The sequence below is a fragment of the Monopterus albus genome, unplaced genomic scaffold (genome assembly GCF_001952655.1).
Source record: "Monopterus albus unplaced genomic scaffold, M_albus_1.0 scaffold94.1, whole genome shotgun sequence".
NCBI classification, from domain to species: Eukaryota; Metazoa; Chordata; class Actinopteri; order Synbranchiformes; family Synbranchidae; genus Monopterus; species Monopterus albus.
Window position 1 is genome coordinate 10631 of NW_018127974.1, and position 15690 is coordinate 26320.

General features: G+C 37.3%; 1 protein-coding gene across 1 annotated transcript in view; it reads right to left on the reverse strand.

Moving 5' to 3' along the window:
• Nucleotides 1–15059, reverse strand: part of tpo (thyroid peroxidase) — a 17443-nt gene extending 2384 nt beyond the window's left edge. Inside the window, exons 1-11 of the mRNA XM_020608696.1 lie at nucleotides 15037–15059; nucleotides 12444–12604; nucleotides 12044–12173; nucleotides 10388–10517; nucleotides 9365–9565; nucleotides 8243–8734; nucleotides 5724–5982; nucleotides 3507–3677; nucleotides 1976–2213; nucleotides 1654–1862; nucleotides 1356–1529 (exon numbers count right to left, since the gene is read on the reverse strand). Of these exons, the coding sequence (XP_020464352.1) occupies nucleotides 1356–1529; nucleotides 1654–1862; nucleotides 1976–2213; nucleotides 3507–3677; nucleotides 5724–5982; nucleotides 8243–8734; nucleotides 9365–9565; nucleotides 10388–10517; nucleotides 12044–12173; nucleotides 12444–12604; nucleotides 15037–15059 (2188 nt within the window). The remainder of the gene's footprint in view (nucleotides 1–1355; nucleotides 1530–1653; nucleotides 1863–1975; nucleotides 2214–3506; nucleotides 3678–5723; nucleotides 5983–8242; nucleotides 8735–9364; nucleotides 9566–10387; nucleotides 10518–12043; nucleotides 12174–12443; nucleotides 12605–15036) is intronic.
• Nucleotides 15060–15690: the final 631 nt, after the last annotated feature.

Sequence of the window (15690 nt, forward strand, 5' to 3'; positions counted from 1 at the left end):
GGAATGCCTGTGGTGTTAAACCAAACCTTACAAAGGCTGAACTATAAAATATAGAGTATGTTTGCATGTTCTTTTTACAATTGCTAACACAATTTTGACAACAGGACTCTAAAAACAGCATAATTCACAAAACAACACACCCAGGATGCAAAACACGTCACACATCCTACAAAATAGTAGCCTTTTACTATAAGAGGATTCTGCAGGGAAAGACCATTCAAGTGCACAGAAGTCTGCACAAAATACAGATTTCACTGCGAACAAAGATTTTGTTTGTTCCTTCACAGCAAAGTAGGGTTCAGGGTCTTGCTCAAGGACACTTCAACATGTGGGCTGGAGAAGCTGGGAATTAAACTGCTAATCTTCCGGTTAGGAGACGACCCACTCTACCTCCTGAGCCACAGCCACCCCCACTGTACTTAATTCCAATTTTGAGGTATCCGTACTTTACTTGAATATTTTTGTTATCTGTTACTTCATCCTTTGATTTTGCTACATTTTAGAGGTAAATATTGTACTTTTTACTCCACTACATTTACTCTATAACTTTAGAAACGAGTTACTTTTCAGAACCAGATAAATACAGAAAATGCAGTATAATTATAAAACCACATTGATCTATGGCAAAGAATTCACAAGCTACCCAGCAGTAATACAAATTAAATGCAAATAAGCTGTTAAAACTAGCTCCTCCTTTACCAGCTGCAAAATTAAATGTGATGGACACAATAAACCATCAGTAGTTATAATACAATAAGATGATATACAGGAATGTGAAATTTGCCATTCTGCATAAAGAGTACTTTTACTTTTAGTAGTTTAAGTATGTTTTGATGCAAATACATTTGTACTTTTACTTAAGTTAAAATATGAATGCAGGATTTTTACATTGTTGTATTGCTATTTTTACTTAATTAAGTAAAGGATGTGAGTACTTCTTCCACCCCTGGTACTAAATGTACCATAAAGGAACCCCAAGTTAAATGTGATTACTGAAAGCAGTCCAGTAGTCTCAGGTGAGTATAACCGTGTTTGTCTGTCCCAACACCTCCTCCACTTTAGTTTTCTTATCTTCATACAGGTTGTCAACTTGCCATTCAAAAGATTCATTTCTTTATTCATTTCTGTTCAGCAAGGTTTGTTTCTGCATGCCATCAACACTGTTAACTGCTGCATCACTTCCTGATTTCCCCAACTAGGGGGCAGGCTGAGGGTCATGATCACAGAATGTGATACATTAATCACCTGTCCAAAAACTTAGTGGTGTTAAAAGGAATTTGTGTTAACTTGTTATTATCACATTAACTCTGACAACTCTACCAAAAACCAGTTCATGGCAACAATAGTTTACATACCTGTACATTGTGGGGGTTGACCGCCCCACCGGTTTCCCTCACAAACTACTGCAGCAGTGCCCTTTAATTTGAAGCCATGATAACAGGAGTACAGAGCAACCAATTTGCCAGATGTAGAGGACAATATGAAATCCCCATTCTTTATCTTTGCTGGAGAGGTACAGCGTTCTGAGTCTGGAAGGGAGTGATAAAACATTTCAAAATAATGTATAGTGGATTCATAAAATAAAAATTAAAAAAACAGGCATTCATTTTATCTTAAATACTAGGATGACCCCAACAAGTCTCTCAGGCCCACCTTGGCTCTTCTCCTCTCTCCAAGCCTCCAAATTCATTAGTGGTATATGATCACAAGAGATGTAATCAGTGGGGTATTTCCCAAATCTGAATGAGTCAGAGGGGACTTCCGTTATGTCAGTGTTGTCACAGATGATCCGAGACAGAGAACCTTTTGAAAGCTCAGTCTTCTGCTGCTTGGTAAACATACCCTCAGCTTCCCACCAAAACCTGAAAACCAAAAATGGTTGATTTCTCCATTTAAAAATATGACATTTTATAAATATGTTGAACTGGAATCTTTATTTCATTTCATTTTTAAACATTAACAAATATTAATATACCTATCACCGTCACGAAGCGCCTTCATCTGCTTTCCAATCAGGCAAGCAAAGAGGGGACCAGTTCTGGAGTCTGGTAACAAGTTTTCAATAAGTCCTCCAAGCCATACATCGATATTGTCAGAATGTTTGTATATTTTTAATATCTTTTCAGCAACCTTGGAGTCTCTCACAGTCTTTTTGAGATCATCTAATGTCTTAATGCCTTTAAGTCCACAGAATGCTCTCCAATTGTTATATCCTGGAAAGTAATTTCAGTACAAAATAAATTAATAATGAGCAGATTTATTCACATTTTGCTTTTTAGTCAACTTAGTTGAGTTAGTTGAGATCTTTGCTACAGCTAAAACACAGAGCTAAAAAGTTGCTGGTAGGTGGATTTTGTCTAAACAGACTCGTGGTAGCCAGTTTCCTCTGTTTCCAGTCTTTATGCCAAAAAAGAATTCCAGTGATTTAACACTACAGTCTTTTAACAAAGTAGCAAACACTGTATCCAGAGATATGACCCACAATGCAACTTGACCACCCACAGAGATTTTGGTGTGTTATGCTAGTAGCAGCTAATGTATCCTAAAGTTGTCACCCTCAGGCTTTTTTCATTGTCACACTTGTAGTCTGCAGCTCAAATTTATCAGAGTTTCCTCTGGAATTACAACAGACTTTATACAACTTTTGAAACACATTACATCTCCAACAAATGGAAACAGACTTTGATGTATAAAGGTAATGGAGTTCCCCTTAAACTAAGTGAGACTAACCAGTTATTTCTGGCTGCAGCTTCATATTTAGCATACAGGCATGAGTATGGAAGCTTATATTATGTCAGAGTACATTAATGAATAAAACTCAATTCCTTCAAATAGCAAATTACCACAGCACAAATAATAAATTTATACATCATGATATAATCATCATCGCATAGTAAATAAGCAATTAATGAATATTCTGAAAACAAACATCAAATAATAAATATCTGTCTATAGTTATATTATTTGAAGAGTTGTATTCATTAGATGTGATGATTCATTACTCAATCTGACAAAAAAGCCTACATATCAAATTTGTATCTAACTTATAAGTCTCGGTAAGAACATTTAAACATATTTCTCAAAATGCTCAGTGTTATTAGTTTTTCAGAGAGAGTAAAATAGTTTCTGGTAGTTTGTATAATAATGCATGTATGAATGATCAAACATCAGTTCAGTCTGGACTGAGCTATTTTTGCGGATTGTGGTTTAGTTTGGTGTTTTATGACAAACTGGCAATAAAAATAAGTACAGGATTGATACTTTCATTTATTCATCAAGAACCAGGAATCAGACAACTTCAGAGGCAAGCTACTAACAGCACGGGTCATTGTCTAACTGTATAATGCCTACACATCAATGTGGTTGTCAATGGTTTGACAGACACGTTTGCTATTATAAAAGTATGTGGTTAAATGTGTTGGCAAAGGGAGATAAAGATTAAATAGTGCCATGATTGCTATTTGTCACTCTGATTTGACAGGCTTGACTCTCAACTCAGGGCTTACCTGGGAGACCGTGATCCCTTCCCCTCTGCAGGTTCAGTGAGGCCAGGTCCAAGTGCTGTGGTATACCAAGGACGACAAGCCTTTGAGTCACCTCCTCTGCCATCAGCACATGTGCACTAACAGCTGGTGCTGGAGATCCAATTATACCTCTCAGGATTGGTTCTATCCCACCTTAGACACAAAACAGTATTTCATTCAATATATAACTCCACTTTTTTTTTCCGTCTGTGAGACTTATCAAACATTATAGTTTTTCTGGCATCTCATCAGAAAACTGCAAAAAGTATCCTCGTTTTAGCCAATCTCGCCTGTTGATTATCAAAAATGAAAACAGAAAATCAAGAAAATTGGAAGATATACTGTATGGTTGGTGAGTAAACTTTTCCTTTGATCGAATTTTTTCTTTATGCTGTTCACAAAATCAGTTTGTGTATCACTCCTATGCTTGATTGGCTGCTTCCCCTGGGCTCACTGGTGTTGAAACAATTACATATGAACAAATAGCATGAGTGGACTGTTGTGCATGAAGGTGTCATTTATTATAATCAACTGTGCTCAGTAGTAAGACTACTGGACAGATCCTGTGTCACCGCAGCAAGGCAAGAACTTTCTGCAGGTCATACAGTCATCTAATCCATTTAAATATTTTAATGGTTTTGAGAATTACATTTTTTTTATTCACATACATAGAAAACAGATTTTAAAAAATGGTAATTTTATTGAAAATGTACGTAAAATATTTTGCATATCGAAGTATTAAAGCTTAAATTTATATTTTTTTATCATAATAGTGTAAAAAAATGACATGGGTTGCTCATAGTGACAAACCTACAGATGATTATCACTAGAACCTGCAGCTTCCCTTGGCTTTGCAAAGCTTTAAAGTTTTAGCTTTTTATTTTAAGCTGTCAAGCCCTCAGCTTTCTGTTTTAGTTCACTCTCACTGCTTCGTTTTTGACTGCAGGCATTTGTTTTCAGTGAAGCTCTTAAAATCACTGCTCACTAGTTGCTCAGCACCAAATAATCAACAGTCATTATTGGAGACAACCTGAGGAACATATTGGAGCATTTAACAGCTGAAGAGCCAGATACTGTCTTTCTCTCAGGAGCTGGAGCTAAAAGAGAGTGAATACTGAACTTACATTCACCAGGTGGACACAAACACGACTCTAAATAAACACTAGTGTTGTTTCATATCATATGCTGTGCATCTTGATACATGATAAATTCATATGCATACGTAAGTAATAAAGAAGTTGTGTATTGATAATTCCCTGAGAGCTACATGTACTTTGACAAAATAAAAGTGGTGGAGAGCATCTCATGTCTTATATTACTAGTTATTTTGACTCACATATCATATATAAACATGCATCATCAATGACACATCACCTTTCATTTTACACTTCAAATGTATGTGAATTGTACATTCAGTCATGCATTTGTGCACTCGTGCTGTAAAAACAAGAGAACAATTGTTTGGAACCAATTAGGGCACAAATGCTGCAGTTTGTATACACACACACTCAAAATCAAACTCAGAAATCAAACACTATTTTTCAATTTAGTATGGCTTAAACTTTCCAAGTATATTATTATGTCTGATATCCATCCATCATATTTTTAATTCATTCACTGATAGTTGTGAGTGTATCCTTATTGCAAACTGCAAACAGGAACAGCTAACAGCAGATCTGGCATACTTAACTTTTTAAAATGTAAACAAATATAGGACAAAAAAGAAAAACAACAGCCTAGTGCAGCATACTGTTTCTTTTAAAAGTTTAGTTTAGCACATTGCCTGTGGTACAAATGACAAACTTGATAGCAGTTAAATTTATTTCATGACTGAACACTGACAATCATTTGATGTTGGAAGAGGCTGGGATGTCTGTGTATAAGATTAGACTGCAAATGGACCATGTTTACTAAGTGAAGTTGCGTTAACATTTGTACCATCCATACGTGGTGTATACGTGCTGTACTGTCTAAACCATACTAGACATAAAAATGTCCAGTCAGTGGTCTAACATACATCATATGAGCCACTAGTATGTGCAAATAATTGTTACACTAAGACATAGTTTCATTGCATAAACTGACCTAAAGAGAGTATTTATTTCATTCCGTTCACATTCCCTCTTTTTATAGTGTGTTTAGTGTGGTTGCAGGACAGCTTATTAGTTCCAGTAGGCAGCTTCACAAGAGTGTACTGACCTTCACTGACTATTCTCCATGGACTGAAGAAAGTGTTGTGTAATCTCAAGTGGGGGAAGGTCTCATGTTCCTGGAAGGTCTTGTTCAGTCTCCTGAGGATCGGAGAGATGGTAGCATGGCCGAACCTGAATGCAGCGGTGGCAAACACATTGGAAGCTGAGGGGTTCATAGTCGGATCATATCCCCCATAGGGTCCGATGTAATATTCAAAAGATTCCGGGCCAATAATTTTTGGAATATAATCTCTCATGGTTATTATCTGGGGCTGAGCTTATGATGGCACATTTGGTTTCCTCATAGTTCAATGCAGATAATTTCATGTCCTCATCACTGTTTATAAAGGCCTCAGGTCACCATTTGAATCTTAATGCTTATCACATGCATGCATTCACACAAATTCAGATACACGTTGGTGGGATCACATTTGGTGTCATGTACTGTAGCTTCAAGTTACAAAACAGATATAAAACCTGACAGAGTTCACTTTCAGCTGCTTTACCAATGAAAATGCAGGTCCTGCTAATCTGTTATGAATACTGTTTAAGATCAAATTACTGTACTAAGGTAATAATGATGGCTGAGACTGGATAACCTAAATGGCTCAAGATTCTGAAAGGGGGTTGAATACAGAACCAAACTACTAGAATAACATAGTTAATAACTGTCTTAGCCAGAAATTTCCCAAGGCATAATCTAATGTTTGTTAACTACTGGACCTGCGAGCAACATCCTACACAAACTGAAGTTGATCCACAATGTGTCAGCCGTGACAAGAAAACAAAGCTTTGACTGTCTCAGTTATAAGTTGCAGTGCTTCACATAATTTCGGTCCCATCAGAGGAGCAGTCATCAGACTGCAGTGTCAGGGGAACAATCATTCATGCAGTGCTTGACTGCAGCATGGATCCCCAAACTCTTTCTCCCCCAAACCACAGTTCATCTAAGTTACACAAAGCGCCATATTCCTTTACATACCGAGGGCGGGTCCCATCTAGTGATCTGGAGATTTTAACCTAAGGTTCAGGAGCAGGGCATGCCTGAAGTACACACCCTTTACTTCTCTTATCATATTGAAACCACCAAATAAGCCTTATTTCCACTTCACTTTTCATAACCTTCTCTCCCTCCCTCCTCGTTTCTCTGCATCTTTCTCTCTTCTCTTTCTCCTCCTTTCATGCAGGGGGTCTGCCAGTGCCCGAGAGAGGCATGGATCCCTGAAGCCTTTCTCCTCCAAACTGCATTTCATCTAAGTTACACAAAGCACCATCGTCCTTTATATACTAAGGACGGGCCCTAGTTAGAGAAATGTTGCTGTAGAACAGTTCATCCAGATGTCCACAGTCCCTTTATGTGAATCAAAATTCTGATAGCCTTCATCAACAAGAGCACAATCTTCATATAATTTCTCATCATTACCAGCTCTGTAACACGTAGCATTTACACCACCACTATCAAATTTGATCTTCAGCCCCTTAATATGCGGTTTTTACAAGGAATAATTTACATGTGGACACAATTTAGTGATAAACTAAATAGTTGGTAATGAGCTGTTCTCCTATATGTAATCCAACAAAACTAGTCCATGGTTGAAGTGACTAGAAATTATAGATAGACCATGGAACTACAGTGTTACCCAAAGGGACATTCTGACTGAGGTCTGTGGTCAATGACAGCAGTGACTACGAAAGGAAAGGACTACAGGCTGCTACAGCTGGTCGCAGCAACATAGACAAGTGTGTCATCCCTCTGAATATAAGAAACAAAACTGTTTCTCTGGGGCAATCCTTAAGTGTACAAGTTCAGTGTTATAAAGCATAAAGAGCACTCACACCAAACCAAAAGAACAGAATTACAATACAGAAGCAGTTTTTAAAACTCAATTTTTTACTTAATTTCAGATCTCTGTGGGGTTCTGGTAAAGATGGCTGATGCTAACACTTTGCTTTTTTGGCATAGGGACAGAGAAGTGGTTGCTACTTTCCTTGGCAGAAAACACTTTTGCTTATTTACAATGACAAAACAATGCAAACCTCTAACTCTGCTTAATGAAGTGTTAAAATTCACTGGTTCCAGCTTCTCAAATATGGATATTTGAGGTTTACTGGACTGAATAATCTGCAATAGTCTATGACTGAGAGCCTGCAATTGTGGAGGGATTAGTATTGGGTTTTGATTTGTTGGTCAGACAAAATAAGCAATTTAAAGGAAAATTTAATCATTTTTAAAAATGCATTTATTTGTTTTCTTGCCAAAATGATTATTATCTTTCATTTGTGTATGCTAAAAGTGAAATCTAGAGCTAGTTTAACTTCAGATAAAGACAACGCAGGGGGAATAGATTTTAAATATATCCACCTCACAGAAATGCCACAACAATTTGAGGTTTTACAACGAGTTAGTTGCTTGGCTGGTTCAGTAATGTGAGATTAACAGGTATCCAGCACAATCTCTATTTTTATTCTTTTATATTTTAAACAGGTTTTTATCTTGACATACTCAAACTATTTTAGGCTGCATACCTGGTGTAGAGCTCCAATAATCTTGCGAGTTTCTTGGTATATCACCTCTGGGTCCCAGTGAGTATTAATGTGTTTCAATGCTTCTGCAATTCGATTGTGTTCTCTAAGCCACAGTGTATGCAAAGCAGTCAAGGGCAAACCCTCATTGACCCGACTGTCTCCAGCACTGAAACACTCCACTCTCTCTCCCTGTGGATCTTGGTGGCAGGCTGACGGCAGAGTGGCTACAAAAGGAAGGTAGGGTCTTCCTTTTGGATCCTCGAATTGGTTGTTCACTGCAAGTTTCCCATTACGGCCAGAGAGGTCACGAAGGAAGCTCTCCAGCTTTGGAGTGTAGCCGTATACAACTGAAGCATCCATGAAGGATGTGATGGCATTCATCTGTTGTCGCTGCAGAGCTTGTCCAATGTCAGACCCAGAACTGATGGAGCAGGCTGCTGTGGAGCGATAAAAAGCCATGCAGCCTTGCGCACCAGAAAGTATATCATCTGACTGTAGAAAAGACAAAATTCATTTACAACAATCTGCTTCAACAGCATTTTAAACTACTTTGAATATCTATCCATTGTATTCATTGCTGTGATCATGCAATTTTAAAATACACTTATTTGGGTTTCACTGAGATTAATGAGAGGATTAAAAGTACTCTAGTGTCTGTTGTTTTAATATGAAGCTGCTGGAGTGGCAATAGCATAAAGAAAACAGGAGGAAATGGGTAGCTTGGCTCTGTGCAAAAGGTAATTATATTCATCTACCAGTACTTCAAAAAGTAACAATTTTTTTTAATGTGTACAAAAGCCATCATGTAAAAAGGACAATTTATGGTTTTATGGAGGGCCATGTGTGGGACTATTTCTTTCTCGAGAGGAACAAAATCCTGGAGTGATTGTGTGGCAACCTCACACTGACAAGAAGACTCCAGGAAGTCAGTCTTATACTAAACTAAGCTAACTGGCTGCTGGCTTTAGCTTGATTTTGAATGGCCATATAAAGTCTTTTAATTTAACTCTGAGCAAGATGGTGAAAATGCATATTTCACAAAATGTGCAACTATTCCTTTACAATACCAGCTTGGAAAATCCAGGTAAGCAAAATGTAGTAAGACTGGTGCTTTCTGTTTACCTCAATGGGAAAGCATGGATGTACATTTTCACACGTGTTCAAACAGTCCACGCCAGTCCACAAAGCAGCACTGCCAGTGCTTTGAGGGGTAAAGGTTATGTCATGGTCAATGTACTGACCCCACTCCACCAGCAGGTGAGAATAGATGTCTTCTTTATGTTTAGAAGAGCTCTGCAGTATTTCCTTGCTGATTTCCCGTGGCTGTTGACACATATTTTATTATTTTAGATGACAGTGAGTACTACAGTACATTTTATAGTGTGCTGTTGCACTTTCACCCAGCCATCTCTGCAGTGACAAACAAAGGCCTATCAAGTCACATTCAGGGGCTGAGATGGATGAGAAATTTCTTTTTTTTTTGTGACCTAGTTCTTCTCTAATTCATTAACTTATAGATAAATGCTTTGTGCTCAACAAAGGGGCTGTGAAATGTCTATCAAACACTTTCTTTCTTATAAATTCTCCAACAAAAAAGATTTTGGCAACTTGTTAAAATGAGTTATTCAGTACATCTAAGACATTATTTACTTGACCCCTATTTAAAAGGAAGAAAAAAGTAAAGATCAAAGGTTATTAATTATCTAAGACTTTAGTATATTTATATATGGAAGTAAACTGCTGGCTGGATGCAACTGATACATAATTGACGAGTTCTTCCACTAAAGGACCTCACCCTGTGTAATGAGTGCATAAATTAAGACTGAAATTCAGGGCAAAAATCACCATAACAGTTTCATCTGCTGTTTGAGAAAAGTAATGTTTATCCACACAACTAGAAATCAACTCCTTTCAAGTTATGGAAATGGCATCATTTAAAGAGCAGACCATAATATTCAAATGGAACCAAAATCTATGTCATCTCACGCGCTTCCGAAATAGCAGTGTGGACTTTATCTGCTATAAAACAGGTCAGCAAAATAAATGGAATGCAACATGAAATTGGATTTGCAGGGTGAGCTCACTTCAGTTCTAATTTCTCCACCAAGACTGTTGTGTTCATCAGACCAACATTTTGTAGATTACCTGGGGAAGTTGGAATCCATTATGGAGCCGTCCTCGGTTCCAACCCTTGGGTTCTTTCTCCCCGTCTTCATATTCAGCTGGAAGCCATCTCACCAAGGCAGTGTTGGCTGCTCCCCATAGAGGATTTTGCCTGACAAAAAGAACCATGGAGTGTGTCCAAAAATACTATAATACAAAATACCATAGTCCATCACTGAACTTAACTGCATTTGTTTTTCTCCAAATGACAAAAGTTTAAATTAATGCTAATATTATGTAGTATTAATACTAATGTATTAATACTAATTAATACATCTAAACTCAACTGCATACAGTACAGTATACATGTACATATCAGCTACCTGAGAGGTTTGCTAAATCTATTTTGATTCGCAATGACTGGTACAGTAGGGATGCAGCATGGAGTCCGTCTATGAGAGTGTTTATTTGTTATGTGCACGTGAGGGGGACCATCTTCCTCGGGAAAACCACGTGCTGCATATAGACCGATGGGGTTTATTTTCAGCCAACCAATGTTGTTACAGAAACGATGACAGCAGTCAGTATTGTTATACAGTACTGTCATATTCACAGTGGATAGTTTTACAAAAAGGAAATTTGTGCAGCTGAACTACAAATAATGCCTTCATGGTTACATGCATTCTTCTTTAGCAAAGCCTAATGACCACATTACCCATGATGCAACACAGCTGGCGATAGTTCAGTTGAAGATTCAGGTGAGGTGTGCTAGTAGCAGCCAGGGTTCACATCCCGAGTCGCACATTTTGTGTTAGGTTTAGACAACAAAAGCAATTTAGTTAAGATTAGAAAAAAACTGTAATTTTGGTTAAATTTCCATAAAAAGCAAACCTGCCTCTGTCTTGTGCTTTGTCAGTATTAAACTACAACAATGATCTTTCTCTAACAGTAACCTGGAGTTGCTAAAAGCAGATATTGTACAATATTATTATGAATCTATAGTTGTAATTCAGTTGTGCTGCATATAAATGCAATTTATATAATGATATAAATGTATTTAGATTAATTTAATCTAATTTAATGTCTAGGAGACTGGGTGGGGTAACAGCAGCATAGAGTACTAGAACTCTGGAGGTTTATAACTGACAATTTTAAGTTACACCGTTTACAAAAATCGAACTTTTATTGGTATGCAAATGGCCTAACACAAAAACTTAAACTTGAATGTTTTATTGATTTTGAAGTTTGAAAATGCACCATTACTGCTCAAACTAAAAACTAGGTTTATTATACACAAAAATATGCCCTTGCTACTATGATGAAACTGAAATCGAATATGAAATGAACTTTTCATTTTCAGTTTGGGAAAAATAAATTGCCACTTAAATTTTGAAGCTGTAAGGAAAACTGGGCTGCTGCATTGTTAATGATAAAGGTTTGGTGGTTTGGATTACCAAAATCATGAGAAATGGCTTTTACCTTAACTCATATCTAAGGACTTTCTTCACTAATGCCTGTCCTGTGCCTATTCGCTTTACGTATAGTAGTTTTCCAAAAATGTGATTTGCATGAAATGTACAGTAGTTACAAAAAGAATATCCCTGCTTTACTGGTTCTTATACTGTATACAATACATTTTACTTTATAACAGTGCAGTCCTGGTTCTTTGGTTTTTCAAAAGGTAATAAGCGAGTCTACCTGTTATTGCAGACACCAGATATGGAGCGATATTTGTTGAGGTGACTTTGCTGACAGACAGCTAGATGTGTTGCAGGAAAACACTGAGAGAGCTCTGCAATCAGCTCCACGTCCTCCCATGACAACAACTCTAAAAAAGTAACACAGTAAAGTTAAGAAAAAAAAAAAGAAATTTAATTGTGCCAACATTTATGAACAGCAATTTAATATGTTCCTCTTTTTGGAGTAAAGTTAAAGTGTTGAGGATTTTGATATCTGGTTAAAGTGTCCAGTGTTTTAGTGGCAGTGAATATATTATTTTTGATTGTGTAAAAGTTGTTCTGACATGGTTTACAACTGTCTCCAAAGGTTTCTTTCAGGGAAGAGATCCTCTGGATTTAATGACAGAAAGCAATTCTACCTGGTATCTTGACATCCCTTTTATATCTTTGTCCTGCTCTGTTCTTTAAGACTTGCAGAGTTGTTAGAAAAACCTCTGCAGCTCGGGAACTCTCCCAGGTCTCAGGCTCAGTTTGCCGAAAGAACGTAAACACATGTGTGGAGGCCGAGTGTGCACTCCGTCTATGCACAGAAGTTGAGAGATAAAAGGAAAGTTAGTTTTCTTTCAATTGTTTTTGAACAAGTATTGTTTCAGTTTAAACAGAGGCAGACAATATGATCATTCATTCGACTGTTCATTACCGGTGTCGAGAGTGGAGTAAGGCTTCATCTACAATCTGAAGGCTTTCTTGATAGGATGAGAAAAGCAGTTCTCTAATAAATGTAGCTGGAAGATAAACAGGGTCAGAGCAGAACACACTCTGAATTTATAGCCAGAATGTCAACTACTTACGCAGCTGTGAAAAGTAGCTCAGTACATTTACTCAATTACTGTACTTACTTACAGTAAGTACTTAATTGAGAATTTGATACAGCATTTGATGCTACTTTACATTTACTTTTTACTCTGCTACATTCCCTGACAGTTAGTTACTTTTTATAGAAAATACAATGCACTGAATGAATGAGTATTTGTACTGTGAAACCTTAAGTAGTATTTTGCTAATAATAGCCCACCTCTGTACTTTTTAGTACAGTACAGGTAGCATCTTAAATGTCAGTACATAATTAACATTTTAATTGTGTGGCGTCATTAATCTCAATACACAAAACCAAGACTGAGGGGATGTAAGCAGCATTTTCACTTTTATGTCAGATTTGGTAGTAAGTCTTCAAACTTGCTTCAAAGCAAAACAGAAATATGAATTTCAGTACAAAACAATAAAAATGTGCTATTTTTGGCAGAGAGAAAAAAGTTCAATGAGACATAATAATGTTGACTATTTCACTGACATTTCTACAGACAGGTCTCTTTTCTCTGATTCCTGAGGAATGAGTAAAGATCTACTGGTGGTTTTGAAATGATTAGTATGATGACATGCTTTTTCTTCACCCTCTCTGATATGAGTGCTGTGCCTCTACTTCACTGATTACTACACACACTGCACTGACAAACATTTATACAGTATTTATTTAAAAAGAACAGTTACTTACAGTTGAAATGTCTGGCATCATCAGTTGAAACACACAATAACATTGCAACAAAAATTAAATAGAAAAAAGCCATTTCTGTGGGCGGTTTACAATTGAAGAGTAATAACAACAGAGTCTTGATGCTGTGTGCCTTATTGCCTTGCATTAATTCAGACAGAGTAGGGAGCCTATTGCCAAGGTTAAGTAAACCAGCCCACACTAGGGTAGCACAGACATTCAGTGGTTCTTCTTGTCCTCAGCTGACTGATTTGAAAAGCACCCTTTCATTACCTCAACAACTTGGATACTTGAGGTCCTGAAATGTAAGCTAATAGAGATACTGACAGAGGGCACTGTTTCTATTGTGCATATAAACTGATAAAACATGTTTACAAGGATATAGTTTATTCATATGTGAGAATTAAGGTGAACTGACGGAATACATTTTCAGCAATGTTATATTTGTGGCTAACAAGTGCAATCACCAAGAGGCAAATCAAGAAGTAACAAGGAGTTCATCAGTCACTGTGACCAGGAAATTATATGACCAGTTTGCACCGCTTTACACCAATATCACATTTCATTTGTTTTTGACTCTAAAATCTTTGGCACTGATACTGATCAGGACAGCAGTCTGACAATTTAGACGTCATGACTTTCAGAAACAAAGAGGGTATTTCCACTAGAGGAATCTACCAAAATATAACAAAATGAGTAACATTTGTCCTAGGTTCTGCTTTTGCTTCCATAGTCCTGCCAAATTTTGGCACTCCACAGCAGGTAGTACTAAAACCACATTCCAGGTTATTGTCAGTGTCCTCACATCTCAACTATTAGCAAGATGTGTAAACACACATGCACTGGTTTCTGCAAGTCTGTGTTCTGCTTGTTCGACAGCTGTTTCATAAACTGCTCATACTGTCTCCATTACTGGCTGACTGTTGCACTAAGGAGCATTGTGATCCTTGATTCACATGCTCTGCTCAGCTGAGTGTGTCTGTGAGAACATGAGGAGTGCAGCCCTGCCCTCGTCTAAACAAAGACCAACACAGGAAAAAATGCAATGGAAAAGTATAGCAGAGAGGTCTGCGTCAGCCCGAGGCTATGCCAGGTGACGGTTAATGGAAGGATATACCGCTCGATAGGTTGCGGCAGCAGAAATGTAGTTAAAGACACCAAACACATATTTGTACTATCAACTCCTGTTTCTTAACTGTATTCAAACCACTCTTTTCTTGGCTGAACAAATCCACAAATTCAACATTTCCACTGTAATGAATTAATTTTGACACAAAAATGTCAGCTTTTAAATGCTGCCATGACAAGGTCTTAAGCTATTTTAAGCTACTTTTTGAAGAGCTACAAAGATGAACGAGTATAAAATTAAGTACCTTTAATGTAGGTGAGCAGTGTTTAAGCCTGTTGAGTTGTCACAATTAGCAGCTACCATATGAATTGGTACAGTGCATGACTTCTCACACCTGCTGGCATCAAAACCCTCCATTTAAATTTTACATAGGCTCCAGTAGTATACCTTACTACGTATTACTACTACAGCTTAATTATGCAAGTCAGAAATTTACAAAACAGTTTTATCTCCCTTTAATAATCGCACAAACTAAAAACTTAACATGCAAAGTCATTGTAGCCCTTTAATACTGTAGTCAAGTCATGTTATAATAAACCTCACTTTGAAAAATGACACTTTTGAGTATAGTTAGATTTGTCACTACCTTACTGTCAAACATTACTTCATAGACATAATTGTTCAAATAAAAGCAAACAGCAGCAGTCAGTGCAGCTTTTTAGATAATGAGTTCATTGTCCCACTTCCTTTGTTCTGCTTCCATCCAATTTTAAAAGTTTTAGTTGCAGACTGTAGGGATTAATAACAGTGACGAAGACCATGGCAGCAGTTCTGAAGTTGCCCTGGAACCTTCTCCTCATCACAAATACTTCACTTAGCATTCAAGGTCCGATGCCACTAGTGTTGTCAACTGTGAGAGTCACAGCCCATTGATAGATGAACAGTGTACTTGAAATTCAAGCTTGACATGGTGCTGATGCAACTTCATGATGCTCTGTGTGTGTGTGTGGGTTTGTCTTTATATACAGTGGGTACGGAAAGTATTCAG